General features: G+C 37.9%; 1 protein-coding gene across 3 annotated transcripts in view; it reads left to right on the top strand.

Annotated features, from left to right (window-relative positions):
- Positions 1-16,973, top strand: part of ADCY1 (adenylate cyclase 1) — a 334,238-nt gene that overhangs the window by 240,012 nt on the left and 77,253 nt on the right. For all 3 annotated transcript variants that reach the window (XR_003566882.1, XM_027837234.1, XM_027837233.1), the window contains exon 8: positions 10,751-10,906. Coding sequence is in view for 2 of the 3 variants with exons in the window: in XM_027837234.1 (XP_027693035.1) it covers positions 10,751-10,906 (156 nt within the window). In the remaining variant the exon portion in view is untranslated. The remainder of the gene's footprint in view (positions 1-10,750; positions 10,907-16,973) is intronic.

The following is a 16,973-nucleotide window of genomic DNA, read 5'->3' as shown; positions in this document are numbered from 1 at the left end:
CAGCAAGGTCACAGACTAGTCAATATGCCACTTTGCAAATCTCCACAGACATTTCCAACATTACTGTGCATCAGTCAGAGAAATGTTTCGTCCTATAGACTTAAAAACTTCAGGAGGGATGATACTATGCCTTACATTTAATATAAAAGAATATCTGAGACTTAAAAGATGCTCAGTAAATATTTTTTGATGTGATATTTCCTATAGCAGAACACAATTGTAGATTCGTAACACACTGAGAGCTGGAAAGGACCTTAGCCTCCTAATCCAAACTTCTGATGCTTACAGATATGGAAAATGAGACCCAGAAAGTGACAGCAATGTGCCCAAGTTTACCCAGGCAGTAAATAGCAGAATTCATTGCTAAATGTTACTTCAGTTGATTGCCATGGGTAAAGGAAGGGACGAAGGGTCATAAAAATCTAGAGAATTTATCTAGCTAAATCAAGATGTCATCTGTCACTGTTTAATGGAGAACAAATTGTTCTCTTGCATCAGCTGTAGGCTACTCTTGGAAACTATTCATATCACTGAGTGAAGAAGAATCCAGTTAGCACAATAGATGTAGAAGCTAAATAAACCACCTTCCAAAAGTGTCCATATTAATGACTGGGGAGTGGATACTTATGGCGGGAAATGACTCATCATTTTTCTTCCCCACTCTCCACCACTAAAATGCGGTCATATATGAGAATGCTGTTTTATCTTTTGTACATCTCTTACATTTATCCTAAAATAGGAAAAATGAATGTAATGCCGTGAAGCAAGAAAGTCAGTGCAGAGATAACCAAACCTCTGTTGAAGTCACACACGCACTCCCTTTATTTTTTGGCAATGTGGAGGTTAAATTAGCCCTGCCTTATCCCAAAGAGACTAGTTCTCCACCCGAGTGTTTTTGTGTCTCAAAAAGGAAAGCTAGCACATGTCACCAAAGAACCACCTACCAATTATTCTGAAATTAGATGTCAAAATATTCTCCGGAGTTTTGTTTTTGTTTTTTACTTAAAGCACTAACACTCTAGTTGAAAATGCTTTATGTGTTCAATTATTTCAACATTTACTCATGGACACATGGAATTGTAGGCAGGGTACACTCTGAGGGAGAGTTTTGGCCCCTCTACTTCCCCTGAGGGCTGGGGCCTAAGGGGACTCTCCACCAAGTTGTGCCATTATGCCCGGCCCATGCTCTCTGAATGCCATCTATGCTTTTTCTCATTCTATGGAAGTGAAGAGAAATATGATGGTATGTGGTAAAAAGCTGGCCTAGAAGCCAAGATATCCTATGTTCAAGTCCCACATCTGACGCTTACTGACTGTGGGATCTTAGGCAAGTCCCTTACCTCTTAGTGTTCTTGGGAGTTCTCTAAGACTATAAGTCACAGAGGAGGTGCTAATATGCAGTGGAAGAGAGAATTTCCTTACCTATACCAGTAAAATCACTGGTCCAGTCCTTATCCTAATGGAAGCCAAATTCCTTTGGAATAGACATCTTCCATACATACCCCAAAGATAAGAGACTGGATATCCATTTTACTCTTCCTTCTTTAAAGTCACTGAGACAATTTTCCCAGCATGGCCTAATTATTAGTAAGAGCAAATATTTTTTCGAGGCATTTGAGAATCTCCTTCCAAAAACACTGAATTAAATTCATTCTACCATTCTAAACCAGAGCCTTCCAAGTTTCCTGATTTTGCTGATGTGGAACTGTTCCACTTCTTTAAAGCAAAAGATTAGGGGGAAGGGAGTGAGTGTGAAGGGAATGTCTTCAAAAATGAGGACACTAAGATTCCCTCTCTGTTTGAGGAGAATGGAAAATAAATGATTCTTCCACAGAATTTTCTAATAACCATCTCTTAGAAGCTCACTTGCTGTAATGTAACCTTCATTGCCATGGGTTTTAATTTAAGACAGGTTTAATTTGGACTCTAATTAAGATTCCCAAAGGACCTGGTTATATCATTTCATCCCAGTTAAGTCAATGCACAGTTATTAAGCACCTAATGTGTGTCAGGCACTGTGCTAAGCCCTAGAAAGAAAAGCTAAAACAAAGTCCCTACCTTCAAGGAATTCATAGTCTAATGAAGGAGACAGTATGCAAAGGATTACGTACAAAGGAGATATATACAGGATAAATTAGAGATAATCTCCAGGAAAAGGCACTAGCATTAAGGAGAATCAGGAAAAGGTCCTTGTAGAAGGTGGGGCTTTGTTGTTTGTCCTTCCTTCTTATTCTTGAAGAGGATCATGACATCAGGAAAGTGTTGCCATGACTTGAAAGTGAATTAGATTAAGTGAAGGAGGGCTGTGTAAAGTCATCAGCCTCACTTTCTCCTTGGAACCATCTGAGTCCAGTGGCAAGATATAGATGAGGACTACTGGAGATAGCCCCCAGAAGGGGAGGCTTGAGTTGAGGTTTGAAGGAAGCCAGAAAAACCAGGTGATGGAGTTACAGAGGGAGAGCGTTTGGAGTAAGGCTAGCCAGTGAAATTGCTTGGAGTAGGGAGATAGTATCTTTTATGAGGAACAGAAAGGGGGCCAATGTCACCAGATTGCAGAGTATGAAGGAAGTGCAAGAATAGGAGTGGAAGAAAGAAAGGTGTAAGAAGATTGGAAAAGTAGGAAGGTGACAGGTTATAAAAGGCTTCAAAAGTCAGAGGATTTTATATTTGATCCAAGAGGTAATAGAGGACCACTGGAGTGTTCATTCTATCGCTTTTTACCTTAACCTAAGGTTCATTGGCAACAGTTCTTAGAAATATGGTACTGGTTATCAAAACTGGGTTGTGATTATTGTGCTCTTGCAACTGGCAGAAACAAAAATGGATTTACAACCTGCCACTAAGTGAAGGGTATTAAGGAAACATCTCATGTACAATTGCTCTATTGAAAAAGGACATTGTGCTTTTTTTCTGAGTATGTAGACCTAGAAAATGAATAATAGTAGCTTATACCAATGAAAGGCATACTGACTTCGCAGTCACCATCAGATGTTCCACTAAGGAAGGTATTCTTAGAAAATTGCAGTGAAAACATGATGGCTACTTAATATTAGATGATAATCAAATATCAAATAGTGTTTGTTCCATGGTGAGAAGGAATTGTACCACTGAAATTATTTTCCAAAACATTTTTATTGGTATATCAGCTTCTAGCAGATTGCCAGAATTCTGGATTAAGGAGAATATGTAGTGATGTACTATAGATTATTAGTGGGCATTTTTTTTTCATCGAATAGTATGGGCTTTCAAATGACTGCTTATCTGATTCTAGCAGGTAGCTAGTTATAATCTATTTATAATGTAAAGCTATATGTTATCTGTGAGACAGACATAAATAATAATATTGGCAAAATCTGTTAAAACCACATCGAGTATATACACATAGAGTAGCTACGTGGTACAGTGGATAGTGTGCTAGGTCTGGGGTCAAAATGATTCATCTTCCTGACTCTGGCTTCAGATACTTACTAGCTGTGTGACCCTGGACAAGTCACTTAACCTTGTTTGCCTCAGTTTCCTCCTATGTAAAAAGAGCTAGAGAAAGAAATGGCCAACTACTCTGGTATCTTTGCCAAGAAAACCCCAAAGAGTCAGACATGACTGAAAAATGACTGAACAACAACGTACATTTACATATATATATGTATTTACACACATACATACACTTGTAGTCCTTATCCTGTGAGAAAAAATATTTCTTTATTACAAAAAAAGACTTGGAAGTCAGCATAAGAATTAAAAAGGGATCAAGAAAAAGAAAATTTGGGGATGATTTTTGAAATCTATACTGATATTCTGCATTATCTCAGATCCCTTAAAAACAAGAAAACAAGTGATCTGTTTGAGATGTTACTTAAATCCTCAAATATACAGACACAGTGGCATCCTAGCTTTAAATATATATGTAATATATATGCATCTATACACATATGCGTATTTAACGGAATCATATAGTTCACTTTTGTTTTGCATTTTTATCCATAGGAGAGACTATTCTTCCTCAGTGAACTATTAATAATACAAAATTGGTAGTGAAATCTAGTAAGTGCTTTTTTGAAGACCCAACCAAAGCATTGTATAACAAAATTACATTTTAAAGCCAATCTAAGATTTAATAATAATAACTAGCATTTATATTGTACTTTAAAATTGGCAAAGTACTTTTACAAAGATCTCATTTAATCCTCAGAACAACTCTATAAGGCAGGTGCTATTATTATTCCCATATTACAGATGAGGAAACTGAGGCAAGCAGAGGCTGTGACTTCAGCAGGGTCATGTAGGTAGTAAGTATCTCAGGCAAGATTTGAACTCGGGTCTTCCTGACCAGTCAGCACTCTATCCACTGTGCCCCTTAATAAAGGATGCTTTGTAGAGGAACAAGTTTTCACATTTAGCACCTAAGCAAAAATACCAGAAAAGACTTTGTTAAATGTGAAAATAAACATTTCTTCACAAGCAAGGAACCCTGGGAGACTAGGGTTCTAGGTCATGTAGAGTGTGTTTTGTCTGTGTTAATTCTTAGGAACATGTGTGTATATGTGTGTGTACATGTATGCATAATATGTGTCTGTGTATGTCTGTTTTGTTAAGGGTTCCCCAAGTTAATGTTGTATGCAAAATATTTTACTTAATAACTTATTTTCTCTATCAAAAGGCAATTTCTTTGATTTGTGTTGTAATGAGATACTTAGTCTCCTAATATGTGTTCTAAATTGTTCCATTCAATATAGTTTCAGGGAATTAGAGCCTCATTAAATTGAAAACATCACTCATAGCTGAATGTTGCAAATCGAATGAGTTTTATACTAAGTTACTGGAGCCAATCAGGAACTGTTACCTTGGTGAGTTAGCCAAGGTCTGGGCTTTCCAGTGGGGCTCCATTTCATTTGGCAGTCATAATAAGTGAGTTTAGACTAATAGCCCTGTGTTCCCTTAGTCCCAAAGAGGTTAAGGAGCCTAAGAATTGGGGTAATATCTCAGCTCTTCTATAGATCAGGTTTTGACTAAGAACCCTCTTAATTCAAGGCCACTAAGGAGGAACCCAAACCTCCAGGGGAGAAGATAGAAAAACTAACCTCCCTTGTACATGGTCCCAGGAATGATTTGATGCTAGGTGACTACTGTCACCCTCATCTCCCACCCCGTACCCCATACATTATTGAAAGGGGAGATCTTAATGCATAGCATAATGAGTGGAATCATACTTTTTTACTTGTTGACTTGTGGCCTGTTGGTTACCAGGTATAGTTAGGCTGAATGGCTTATAAAGGCCTCTGCTGCTCTAAAACAAAAAATCTTATGCTCCTAAGGTAAACATATATTTTTATAATAAATAATATCCACCAATAATTATAGGGAAAGGCAAGGTGGTGTTCTAAAAGAGGATAAATCTTAGAGTCAGGAGATATAGGTGTGAATCCTATCTCTGCATTAAATATCCATGATAGAACTTTTATTAAGAACTTACTAGGTACCACCCACTGTGCTAAGTGCTGGAGACGCTAAAACAAGAAAACAAAACAAACTCTACTCTCAAGGGGCTTATATTCTAATAGGGGAAGTCAAATTAAAAAAATAAAAAAAATCAGAGACGAAAAGGAGGTAGAGGAGAGAAAGATAGTACCTACATGGAGGCTAAGCAGCTGATGTGGGGGTGGAGTAGAACAGGGTCACCTATAAGTAAAGGGAGCAGTGTGGCTAGAGCTTCTTGTGCTATGATGGGTCTAGGCTAGGACTCACAAATTAGTCTGTAGGCTTCTTTGGGGGTAATCCCCAGGGGAGCAAAGCAGCCTGTGTGAAAGGGGAATAGTTCAGAAAGAGAGCTTTAGGTAAAGCAAGTGGCATGGCAGAAAAGCTAGACAGCTACTTCACCTCTATGGGCCTCAGTTTCCTTATCAGTAAAATGAAACTGTTTGATGGCATATTTTGCTAAGTTGGGTATGGGGTGGGGTATTAGCAGATCTTCCAACTCTCACATCTATGATCCTAGTATCTTCTTATCTCAGCCAGAAGGAACCTTAGAGATGATCTGATCAACCTCCTAATATATCAATGCTGATGGCAGACTGAGGATTCTATTCTGTCTCTTGGTGAGGAAAGGGGCTTCTCTGTTACATTTTTGTTATTGAGTTGTTTTTCAGTTGTGTCTGACTCTTTGTGGCCCCTTTTGGGTTTTGTTTTGTTTTTTGGCAAAAATACTGGAGTGATTTGCCATTTCCTTTTCTAGCTCATTTTATAGATGAGGAAACTGAGGCAAACAGGGTTAAGTGACTTACTTGCCAGGGTCCTACAGCTACTAAGCTTCTGAGGCCAGCTTTGAACTCAGAAAGATTAGTCTTACTGACTTCAGGCCTGGAACTCTATCAACTGTGCTACCTAGCTGCCCAGCTCTGTTACAGTAGATTGACAGCTACATGGCATGTTCATAAAGCTTGGTCTGTAAAGATTTTGCCTGCTGTAGGACTGGAAGCCAACATGGGAGCCAGGGTCATCTCCTTAATAATGAAATCTTACAGGCTTATAGCACTTCAAAGTTTAAAAAAAGTCTTTGCTCCTATTCATGCCTCTTCACAACCCTGTAAGGAGATACCAGAGGTATTATTATTCTTATTTTACAAGTGTTCAAGGCAGAACTGAAACCAAGCACTTCCTGATTCCCTGATCTAGAGATATGTAAACCTAGACTGGATAGCCAGGAGTAGCATAGAAGGGATTTTTGCATTGAGTTGAGTTTTGAAACAGATCATCTTTAAAGTCTCCCCCAGCTCTTGGAGTCTATAATTGTGATGGGACTACACTGATCCATATCTATGTCTTCATTTACTCATCAATCAGTCTTTCAAAGGCTTTGTTAAGTAGTTTGCCCAGGGCCACCATTGTGTTCTTCAAACTGGAGCCAGAAGCAAGCTTAGGCAGTACAATTGAGATAAGCAGACTAAACCATATCTGATCCCACAGCTGTCACCATCACTTAGTGGTATATGCTGGGTGGGACTAGTGTAGCCATTAACTCGAGTTGAAATAAGTATCTGTTACCTTTCCCTTCCCTTCCCTCCCCAATGCGCACGCGCGCACCCCACACACACACACACACACACACACACACACACACACACACACACACACACACACACACACACACACACACACACACACACACACACACACACAACCCAAGACAAAAGCTTTAGTAGCATTGAGCAGAATCTCCCACTCTGCCTTTTCACTCACACAATCTTTTGACATCCAAAAAAGCTCTACACCCTTCTCTCTCCCTAACCTAGACTCTTCCAATTCTCTATTAACACTCCATTCTCTCTTTTCCAAGACTGATCCCTACATCTACCACCAGATCCCCCACAACAGCAATCTGTCTATTCCCCAGCACTCCTAAGCATCCCTATAGAGGAGTAAAAGATGGGGAGGGATCGTTCCAGTGCCCTGAATGCACCTTCATGACTCTCCTCCTTCCATTCTTAAAGCATTCTAATCAGCTTATAGGCTAGAAAGGCACTCATTTTTCCTCCCTTTGGTGACAAGGAAAGCATGAAGTTGTCATTGCTGAAATGGAAACTTGACTTTTCCATCATTTTTCAATGCCCATTAAGCAGAAGTTGATTGATTTCTAATACGAATTTTCTAGACCCAAGGTTGCAAGCTTGCCATGGATAGGCTGTTTGGCTATAGGTTTCATACTTAGATGTGAGACAAAGAGATAATTAAAGTAAGTAAAAGAATCAATGTCTTTCCATCATGCTGTGGATCTTATGTTATCCATCATCATTTACCAAATCAGTACCATATTCATTAATTGAGTTGTTACTTTGGAGAGGAGAGAATAGGGTATTTAACAAGCTAAATAGATTTGAAGTTATAAGACTTAGTTTCAAATTCTGATTCTGCCACTTACCAGCTAAGTGACCCCAAACACATCACTTTACCCCTTTAAGGCCTCAGTTTCCACATCTGCAAAATGGGAAAATAATACTCATACTAACTACTAACAAGATAATTGTGAAATAAATGCTTTCTAATCTTTAAGCACTATGGAAATGCGACATTATTCATTTCTGTATTTATTAATAGTATAGACTCCTCATGTCAAGGAATGACTTGGGTAAAAATAATGTATGTGAATAAAAATTAAAATGCAGCAATAGCTTGATTAATAAATATCCTAGAAAGAACACTCCAATGTAATAAAATCTATATTAGGAATCCTTCTCTCCAGTGGGCAGAGGTGCTTGCCTTGTGATTTCATTGGTAGAGCAGAATCTCACATGAAGAAATTTATTCCACTATTTCAGGCCAGCACCTTCTCACTTAGAGTTGCCTATAGCACTGAAGTACTGAGTGACTTACCCAGGGTTGTATAGCCAGCATGAAGCAGAGGCTGATGTGAATCTCCAGTCTTCCTGCCTTCCAGGCCAGTTTGCTATGTGCAATGCTGCCTCTAAGTGAATTCTCACATAGCTTCCCTTCTGATTTCATTCTATCAACCACCTCTGGTGATTGAAGCCCCAGACAGTAGCTGACTATTGTATCCTGAGAATTTTAATGGTAATTCTGAGAGATTAGAATGTTCTAATAATATCAATCATGGGCCCCATATAGCATGGCCCCAATATCAATCAGACATTTGACATGAATTAGCTTTTACAAAGACACACTTACTGAGTAAGTATAACAAGGACAGAAAATTATAAAAAAACATCTCCCCAAACTGGAAGGCTCACTCATCCATGGGCTGAAATTTGAAGCACAAAGGGGTACCTCTTGGTCATAGGAGTCATTTTCTTCCCTCATAGGGTCTCCACCTAGTTAGTTTCAGAATGAGGCACTGAGTGACAGAGAAGTCACTCTATTGATCAGGTGGGACTGAGCTGCTGGATTACTACACTGTGGTTTGGGTCAAGCAGATTTCTTGGCTGTTACTTAAGGTCCTCATTGGACTCAGCTGCTGCAGCTACTGGTCAACCCTGCAACCAGCTCCATTTGTCAGGTATCTGATGTCTCTTCCAGCTTTTCAAGGCTTACAAGGTGGTAACCAATTGGATTTCATTTCTGAGTATGCAGTCATCTATGATCAGGAAAGAATAACCACCGGAGACAAAAGAAAGAGGCACCATTCATTCATGGATGCTTGATGGCTGGGTGGGGGAAGGGATGTCCCCATCCAGTAACTGGCATGACTTCTTACTTTGCTTGCTTCCAAGCAAGAAAAGACACAAGTCACTCAAACATTTTGTGTCCACTCAATTCTGTCTCAGCTTCTGTTGAGCCAGCTCCATAGATTCTGAAGCCAGTTAGAAAATTCTTCATCAACAACACAGCACCATTTCCTCAGTCATTCATAGCTGAAGAAGGCTCATCAAGTGCCCCATGTATTAAACTGGAAGTTAGTAGGGAATATTGCTCAAGCTTTAAGGACTAGGCCATCATTGGCCATTTCCTTATTACACCTGCATATCCCTCTATATTTTTTTCTTCTCTTCTCTCCCTTCTTTCACACTCCAGTTAACAAGCATTTATTAAGCACCTACTATCTGCCTTGCACTGTGCAAAATGCTGAGGTTACAAAGAAAGTAAAAAAAAAAAAAACAGTCCTAAGATTGACCCTAGGAAAAGGTGTAAATAGTGTTTCTGTGTTTCTGGTCACTGTTTCCTGGACCTGTTTTTTTCACCTTGTTCATTGACTCCACTTCATTCTAACCTATTCAGACAGGGAACAATTTCATTATCAAGCTATGTTATTGGCTATTTCATTTCAATTAGTTTCAACTCAATTCAACAAACATTTTTGAAGAATGTACCATTAACACTATGAGATGCTGGGAGAATGGAGTGATACAGTGCTTGGATTTAGATATGATAGCCCCTCATCTTCATGGAAAGGCAAGTCTGACATAAGGATAAGACTCATACTGGACACAGAAAACAATGGCATGCCATGTATTATCCATGATAAATACATTAGAGACATAGGAAACAAAATGTTTGGGTTACAATTGGAAGCACTTACGTGAGTACATTTCATTGTGATACCTTAATTAGCATTTGTGGTTTAACTTTCTCAGCTTTTTATCTAGAGGAGTATAGATTTCTCTATAGATCTATATAGTTTATGCTTTTAAAGGTATTTACAGAAACTAGCAATCAGGTGCAAAGTGATTTTTAGGAGTGGAGAATAGCAATCCATTTAAGGGCACACAGCTGGATTGTCACCTTCTTACCTCTCTATTTTCCCAATTCTTACTAGAGGTCTATTCCCAGAAACTACAGGGGGAAATGAAATGTCCCTTGTCAGTCATTTCTTGAAAGGTACCCTTTCACAGACTCCTTGCCAACCATTTAGTCCCCTCCTCTCCATTCCCTACCTATCTATTTGAGAGCAATTTGAGCTTCACTCTGACTTTTACATACCCCCAAACCATGCTTTCCTCTGTCCCAGCACTCTCACATGTCGATTTTATATTTTTCACCTCTTTTAGTATTATTTTTGTTAGCATTTAATGATATGTTTGCCTGGTATCCTCCTTCCTTATCTGACATTCTAGAAAGAATGTATCCATACTACTTGTATGTTATTTTTGCTTCAGATAATAAGGTTTCTGACAAAGAAGTATCTTTAGAATCCATTTTTATTCATGGAGAGATTAATGTATTATCTATCTGAATTTTATCAATGTGATTGTTATGACTTACTTTAATGTTTCTTTTTTTTTTTACCTCTTGTTTGTTTGCACAGATATTTCCTGGACTTATTCTCTCAGATATAAAACCAGCCAAAAGGATGAAGTTCAAAACGGTCTGTTACTTATTGGTCCAGCTAATGCACTGTCGGAAGATGTTTAAAGCAGAAATTCCATTCTCCAATGTCATGACCTGTGAGGATGATGACAAGGTAGTACAGAGACTTCCAGTGATCTGTTTGTGGGTTGCCCATTTCTGCTTCAAAGGGTAATAAATAGTCAGATTAGAAAGAAAAGGGAGAACTCCTCTCTAGTTCACTACTCTATATAAGGTTTTGATCAAATGTATTTATCTAAATTTAAAAGAAAAAAAAAACCTTCAGGAAAGGAGATTCCAAAAATCTCTTTTAATAGTATCTTAAAACCTTTACAAATTTTTCCCTAATTTGCAATTAGGATGTTCTTCTTTGACTCCCTTAAATCTGAATTGCAGTTCAAGATGTGAGGTCTTTTTTGTTGTAATTGTATGGTTCAACTTAGTATTTTTCATGAATGTGGATTCAGTGTAGGGTTATTAAGATGCTAATCATTATATTATTTAGCTTGAGCCCACATCTCACTTTGAATCTGGGAACCTCTAATGTCAAACTTGGGTCTAGATATCCTGCTTACCACTATTAACAGATCAGATCTACTAAGAATAATACACTGAAATAGTGAAATATTTAATTGGGACAGAACCATAAAGAAATGAATATAAAGAAAATTTCTTAGCTTTTATTTCCAAATTAATGCAACCTCATTATTGATTTTTACCAGAGAAGCTGAGGAAAAGCAGCTTCTCTGTAACTTGAGAGTCAAGTTTTGAAAGCTTACTTAGTTTCAAGACTCTACCTCTGGATAGCTAGAAGGTATTATTTTATTACCCCTGGGGCAGGATACTTCAGTGAAAGACTGAGACTGTGCTTAACGTTGTCTTTCCCCTTGGCTCATCTCAGCATGCCTGATCTTATAACTGGTTTCTTTCCCCTGTGGCTCCCAGTCATGCTGTCTCCATGTAGATGCATTATCAATGCATGGAGCATGGGGGGAGGGGACTTCTTCTTGTACTCTTTCACTGATGAGCTGACCAGAACAGAAAACCTCCTTGATTTCTTCTGTATTGAGGGGTGGGATGGGGTTAAGAGTAGAGAATCTCTTTTCTAGTCAGGGATTTTTTTTTTCTATGCTGGAAGGGGAATAAATTCCTTCTCCTAAGGGAAATGAATGTATAACATTCTAGGCCACACTCCTGAGAGCTGCCAGTTAACTATACTTATTATATTATCTGAAGAAAAAAACAGAATGTCAACAATACATATTATTAATCATCACATATTGTCTGTTTTAAAAATGTTTTGAATCATATCATAAAGTCTTTAAACTTGTCTCTTTAAATAAATCCATTTTTCTTATGCTTTCTTCATGGGGGTTACTTTCCAAATTTTAAGTAATTGTTCTTCTCTAATCTTTCTATCAGTTATTCTCAAATAATAGAACCCCAAATTGGACAGAACATTATGTTTAGAGGAAGATGACCAGGGTTAAAATCCTGCTTCCATGACTATAGACAAATCAGTTAACTAGCTGTGTGACCCTGGGCAAGTCACTTAATCCTGTTTGCCTCAGTTTCCTTGTTTATGAAATGAGTTGGAGAAGGAAATGAAAACCAGTCCAGTACCTTTGCCAAGAAAACCCCAAATGGGATTATGAAGAGTCAGATGTGACTGAAACAACTGAACAACAAAAACAAAGTGAGGAGGTTTACTTATATGATGTCTAAATTATTTTTTTTTCGGTTCTAAATGTTATAGTACTATAGTACTATGTGCTATACATAAAGTCCCTCTTTAAGTGAAGACCTCTAGAAAGACAGATTGATAGATTAATGGACTTCAATTCAGAAGAACTAGGTCTGAGTCCTGATTGTAATTTACCATCCAGAACCATGACCAAGACCTCTTTGGGCCTTAGTTTCTTTATCACAACATCAGGGAGGTGAAGGTAAACTACATCATCTCTACAGCCCCTGCCAGCCATCACATTTTTTAAGATTGCCGAGGTCCCTGTAAACTTGAGTATTGGTAGGATCAATTTTCAAATATCTAAAATAAAGATCAAGAGGTCAAGCAAAATGTGTGAAAGTCAGAGGGCAATGGAGGAGGCTCACTTGAAAGAAGTAGGAACTATTTTTCTCCCAGTGATGGAAGTATATCTTGTACTCTTCTGTCTCCTTTCTTCCAACATGAGTGTCAAGGGAGGACAGCTGATGGGAATCTACTGGACTGTGATGTGTTAGATTAGTTTATACTGGACAGGGGAGAATAGACTGAACTGTGATAACCAGAGGCAAGGTTAGGTTTGTAGTCTCTCCCTCTCAACCCCCACTCAAATCCCGTCTCCCCTTGCCCCAAAGAAAAAGTCCCAATATCATAATTCAACCATTGATTACCTATGGTGTCACACTGGCAACAAAGGTGAATACAAAAATGATTTTCATATGAGACTCTACCATTGGAGAATATGTATAAGGGAAAGAGTATTGATCTTGGATCAGAGATCTTTTTTCATGCCTCACCTCTCTAGCTGTGTGTCATGGAGCAAGTCATTTACGAGTCCTCAAACTCATCTATGCCTCAGTCTCCCTACTGCAGAGATGTATGTACTACCTATCGTTCAGAACTGTTATGAGGAAAGCTCTTTATAAACCTTAAAGTGCTAAAAAAATGTGAAATTATTATTAATGTCAATAATAATAATAATAATAAATCCAACATCATCTAAACACTGGACAATATTACCAAATTAGAGTTTTATTCTTCACTCCATAATCTACTTCTTTCCTCTTCTCTTTCTCCCAAGGACCTGCACAGAAAAAAGTTGGTGAAATTTTAATTTCACTTACCCATCTGGAAGTCCTTATCCTTAGGGATCCCATGGCTTTGGAAATAAGAGTTCCAAGCAACAAACCTATATTATCTAAAGTTCTACAACCTTTCCCTGGTGTGCTCTCTTCTGAAATGTCTTCAAAATTATTCCCCACTTCCCACTAAAACCTCTTGTTCACTACCTGACTTTCATGATCGCTATTCTATCTATTAAAGTAATTGACATTAGAAGAGGAATGATATTGGTTTAACCATCCCTATAGTATTGTAGCCAAAAAGAAAAGTCCCTTAACCAGAATAAATCCCTGAATGGCACAATGTGTAAGGGACATAATTTTGAGCCATCTTTTATGTCCCTGGACTATTTCATTTCCTATTCTAGTTTGCCAGAATAAAGGACTTAGAATTAGTATTATTTAGAATGATATAAAGGTATCACAGTATGATTGACAGATAGCTGACTTCAAAACCAAGAAAACTCAGGCTCAAGTCATGTCTCTGGACACATCCTGGCTGCATGACTGGGAGTGAGGTTAATGTCTAGTTAACTCTATAAGTCTATAATTTGCAAGAGGTGCTAACCTGCATTGGTAGAGGGAGTCCCCTCACTTGGGAGTTCACTATACCCATGAAATCATAGATTTATCCCTACTGAAATATAATATAACCACATGTCATCCACTGATCCTTCCTCATATTTGACAGTGGCTTTCTACCTAAGAGCAAAATCAAATGATCACTGTTAATAAATGAGACCATGTATCAGTACAGCTGGTATTCAAAATAAGTAAAGCAGTAATAATAAGTATTATCATTTATATGGCACTTAAAATATTTATAAGGTTTATTTATAAAGCAAAACTTTATAAAGCACTTTCGACAGATTTTGTCATTGGATCTTTACAACAATGTGAGTTAAGTGCCATTATTATTCCCGTTTTTACAGATGAGGAAGCTGAGGCTGAGAGATGTTCAGTGACCCTGGGGGCATACCGCTAGTATCTGGGTAACATTTGAACTCTGATCTTTCTGATGCCAAGTTCAACCCTCTATCTGCTATGCCACCTAGTGAAGAAGGAAGATGTTTTTTAATATCCAAATTCTTCAGCTTCTATACTCAAATAGGGGCAAAATCAGTATACAGTGAGATGAAATGTACATTCTAATCTATGTATACTCCTTGTTCTTACTCTTATTTACATTGTAATCCCCACATAACTCTCAGATCTTTTTTTCTGTTCTCTCTACATTAAGGCAGTCTTGCCCTGTTTAATATCTCTTTAACATTTTTTTCCCTTGCCTCATCTGCTAGGTCTTGTCATATAAGGTGACAAGAAGACATAAAACACTTTAGGTTTTATGGATTCTTTTCTACTTTTCCATTATAAATGTATAGTATTTCAATCCTTACAATGTGTTCTTGAATCTTTTGTGGGATAATCTGGAAGTCTCATTACCATATGTCTTGTGAATTTCAAGCAATTGATTACCAAATCAACTTTTGAAACAAAATCCATTCCTATTTAGGGCGTATTGATATTAGCATTCCCCAGCCTGCCAGCCTCTTGTCAAACATTTAATTAGTGCTTTCTATGTTCAAGATGTGGTTATAAGTGCTAGTAATGTTGAGATAACATTTAGAAGGAAGTAGTCCTTGCCTTCAAGTAGCTTTTGAACAATGGAGGGAATATGTTGTGTACAAATACATGCAATGCAAGGTAGAGTGTGCATGGTAAGGGCAAAAGGACCCCCAAAGTGTTTTTAGAAAAGTTGTTTCATGGACATTAACCTAACCAGAAATTTAGGTATGAAATGATGGCTGGAAGAGACCACGATGCTATCACTTCATTTTCTATGCCAGTAGATGGGGTTGTTATGTCACCTGATGCTTGACTTCTAAGCCACAGAGGAGGTATTTGGGAGCTGCCATAGCAAAGATCTCTGCCTCTGATTCTATTGAGAGATTATGAAAAGTGTAAAAGGAAATGGCTCAATTTGTCAGAGTTAGAATGTTCCCAGTTAACAAGAATAGTAATAGTCATTTGACTTTTCATTTTATAGGGTTTAGTAGTTAGTTCTCAAAGCAACTTCACATCAAGTACTTTATCTGAGAAGGTGGTTTAATAGTCACATTTTGATTTTCTTTTTCTTATCTCTTCACTAAACTTTGTGACTCTCCTAGCACCCACCACATAGACAGCTATATGCCATGGTACTTAAAAATATTCGGTGAATTTTTAATTTCTCTTACTCTTCTGGAAGCCTTTATCCTCAGGGATGCAATGACTTTGCAAATAAGAGCTCCAAGCAACAACCTTTCTATTAGATTTGATGTTCCTTGTGTCTGAAGAAGGTGGTCAATAAGATCACCAGTCCAATGTCGCTTCCTACACTAGAATGTGGACCTGAGTTGGAGGGAGTAGAGAGAGATTTATAGGATGCTGGAAGTATCCATAACTGAAGCTAACTTCTACAATTGTCTAAAGGTTAAAAGGTCAGCTCATTTAGCATATGCCTGAAGAAGAATTTGTTCTCCAATATTCCCCAACAAGTGAACATCCATCTATTATTTAAGGTGTCTAGTGAGGGGAATCTCATTAACTCCCAAGGCAGCCCATTCAAATTTTGAACAACTCTAATTCTTTTTCTTTTATGGAAAAAAACTTTGTTTCTCTCTAGCTTTCAACATTCAGTGCCTCTCTGGAGTCATCCAGAATAAGTACACTGATAATAAATAATTGCCAGCATTTATATAGAGCTTTAAGGTTTACAAAACACTTTCCTTATGTTAACTCACTTGGATCATCACAATAACCCTATAAAGTAGGTGCTATTATTCATCCCCATTTTATAGGTGAAGAAACTGAACAGAAAATGACTAAATGCCTTGTCTAGAGGTATACAGCTAATATATATTTGAGATAGGATTCAAACTCGGGTCTTTCCATTTCCAAGTCCCAAGCTGTGTCCACTCCACCTAGCTACTTGCCTCTTTCTGACTTCCATGTGATGACAGACCCTCATTCTTTGGAAAAAAGAATGCTCTCCAAACCCTTTCTTCTCCAAGCTAAGCATCCTCATTTTTCTCAATGATTTCTTATATGGTATGGTTTTGTGTTTTTGACCCTTCTTTGAATAAACTTTAAATTGTCAATGTCTTTCTATAAATTTGACCCCCAAAACTAGACCCAATGTCACAGATATAAAATATTGGGAATTCTGTATATTGGGTTGTCCATTACAAACTCCAGTGGAGATACAATTCCCTATGATCTGGATACTATACATTTTTTGATGCAATGCAACCTGAGATTGCAAAAGCTAGTACTTATATTACACTATTAGCTTTTCA

This window comes from Vombatus ursinus, unplaced genomic scaffold (assembly GCF_900497805.2).
Source record: "Vombatus ursinus unplaced genomic scaffold, bare-nosed wombat genome assembly UNPS02014820.1, whole genome shotgun sequence".
NCBI lineage: Eukaryota > Metazoa > Chordata > Mammalia > Diprotodontia > Vombatidae > Vombatus > Vombatus ursinus.
Note: the sequence above shows the minus strand (reverse complement) of the source record. Positions and strands in the feature narration are given on the sequence as shown.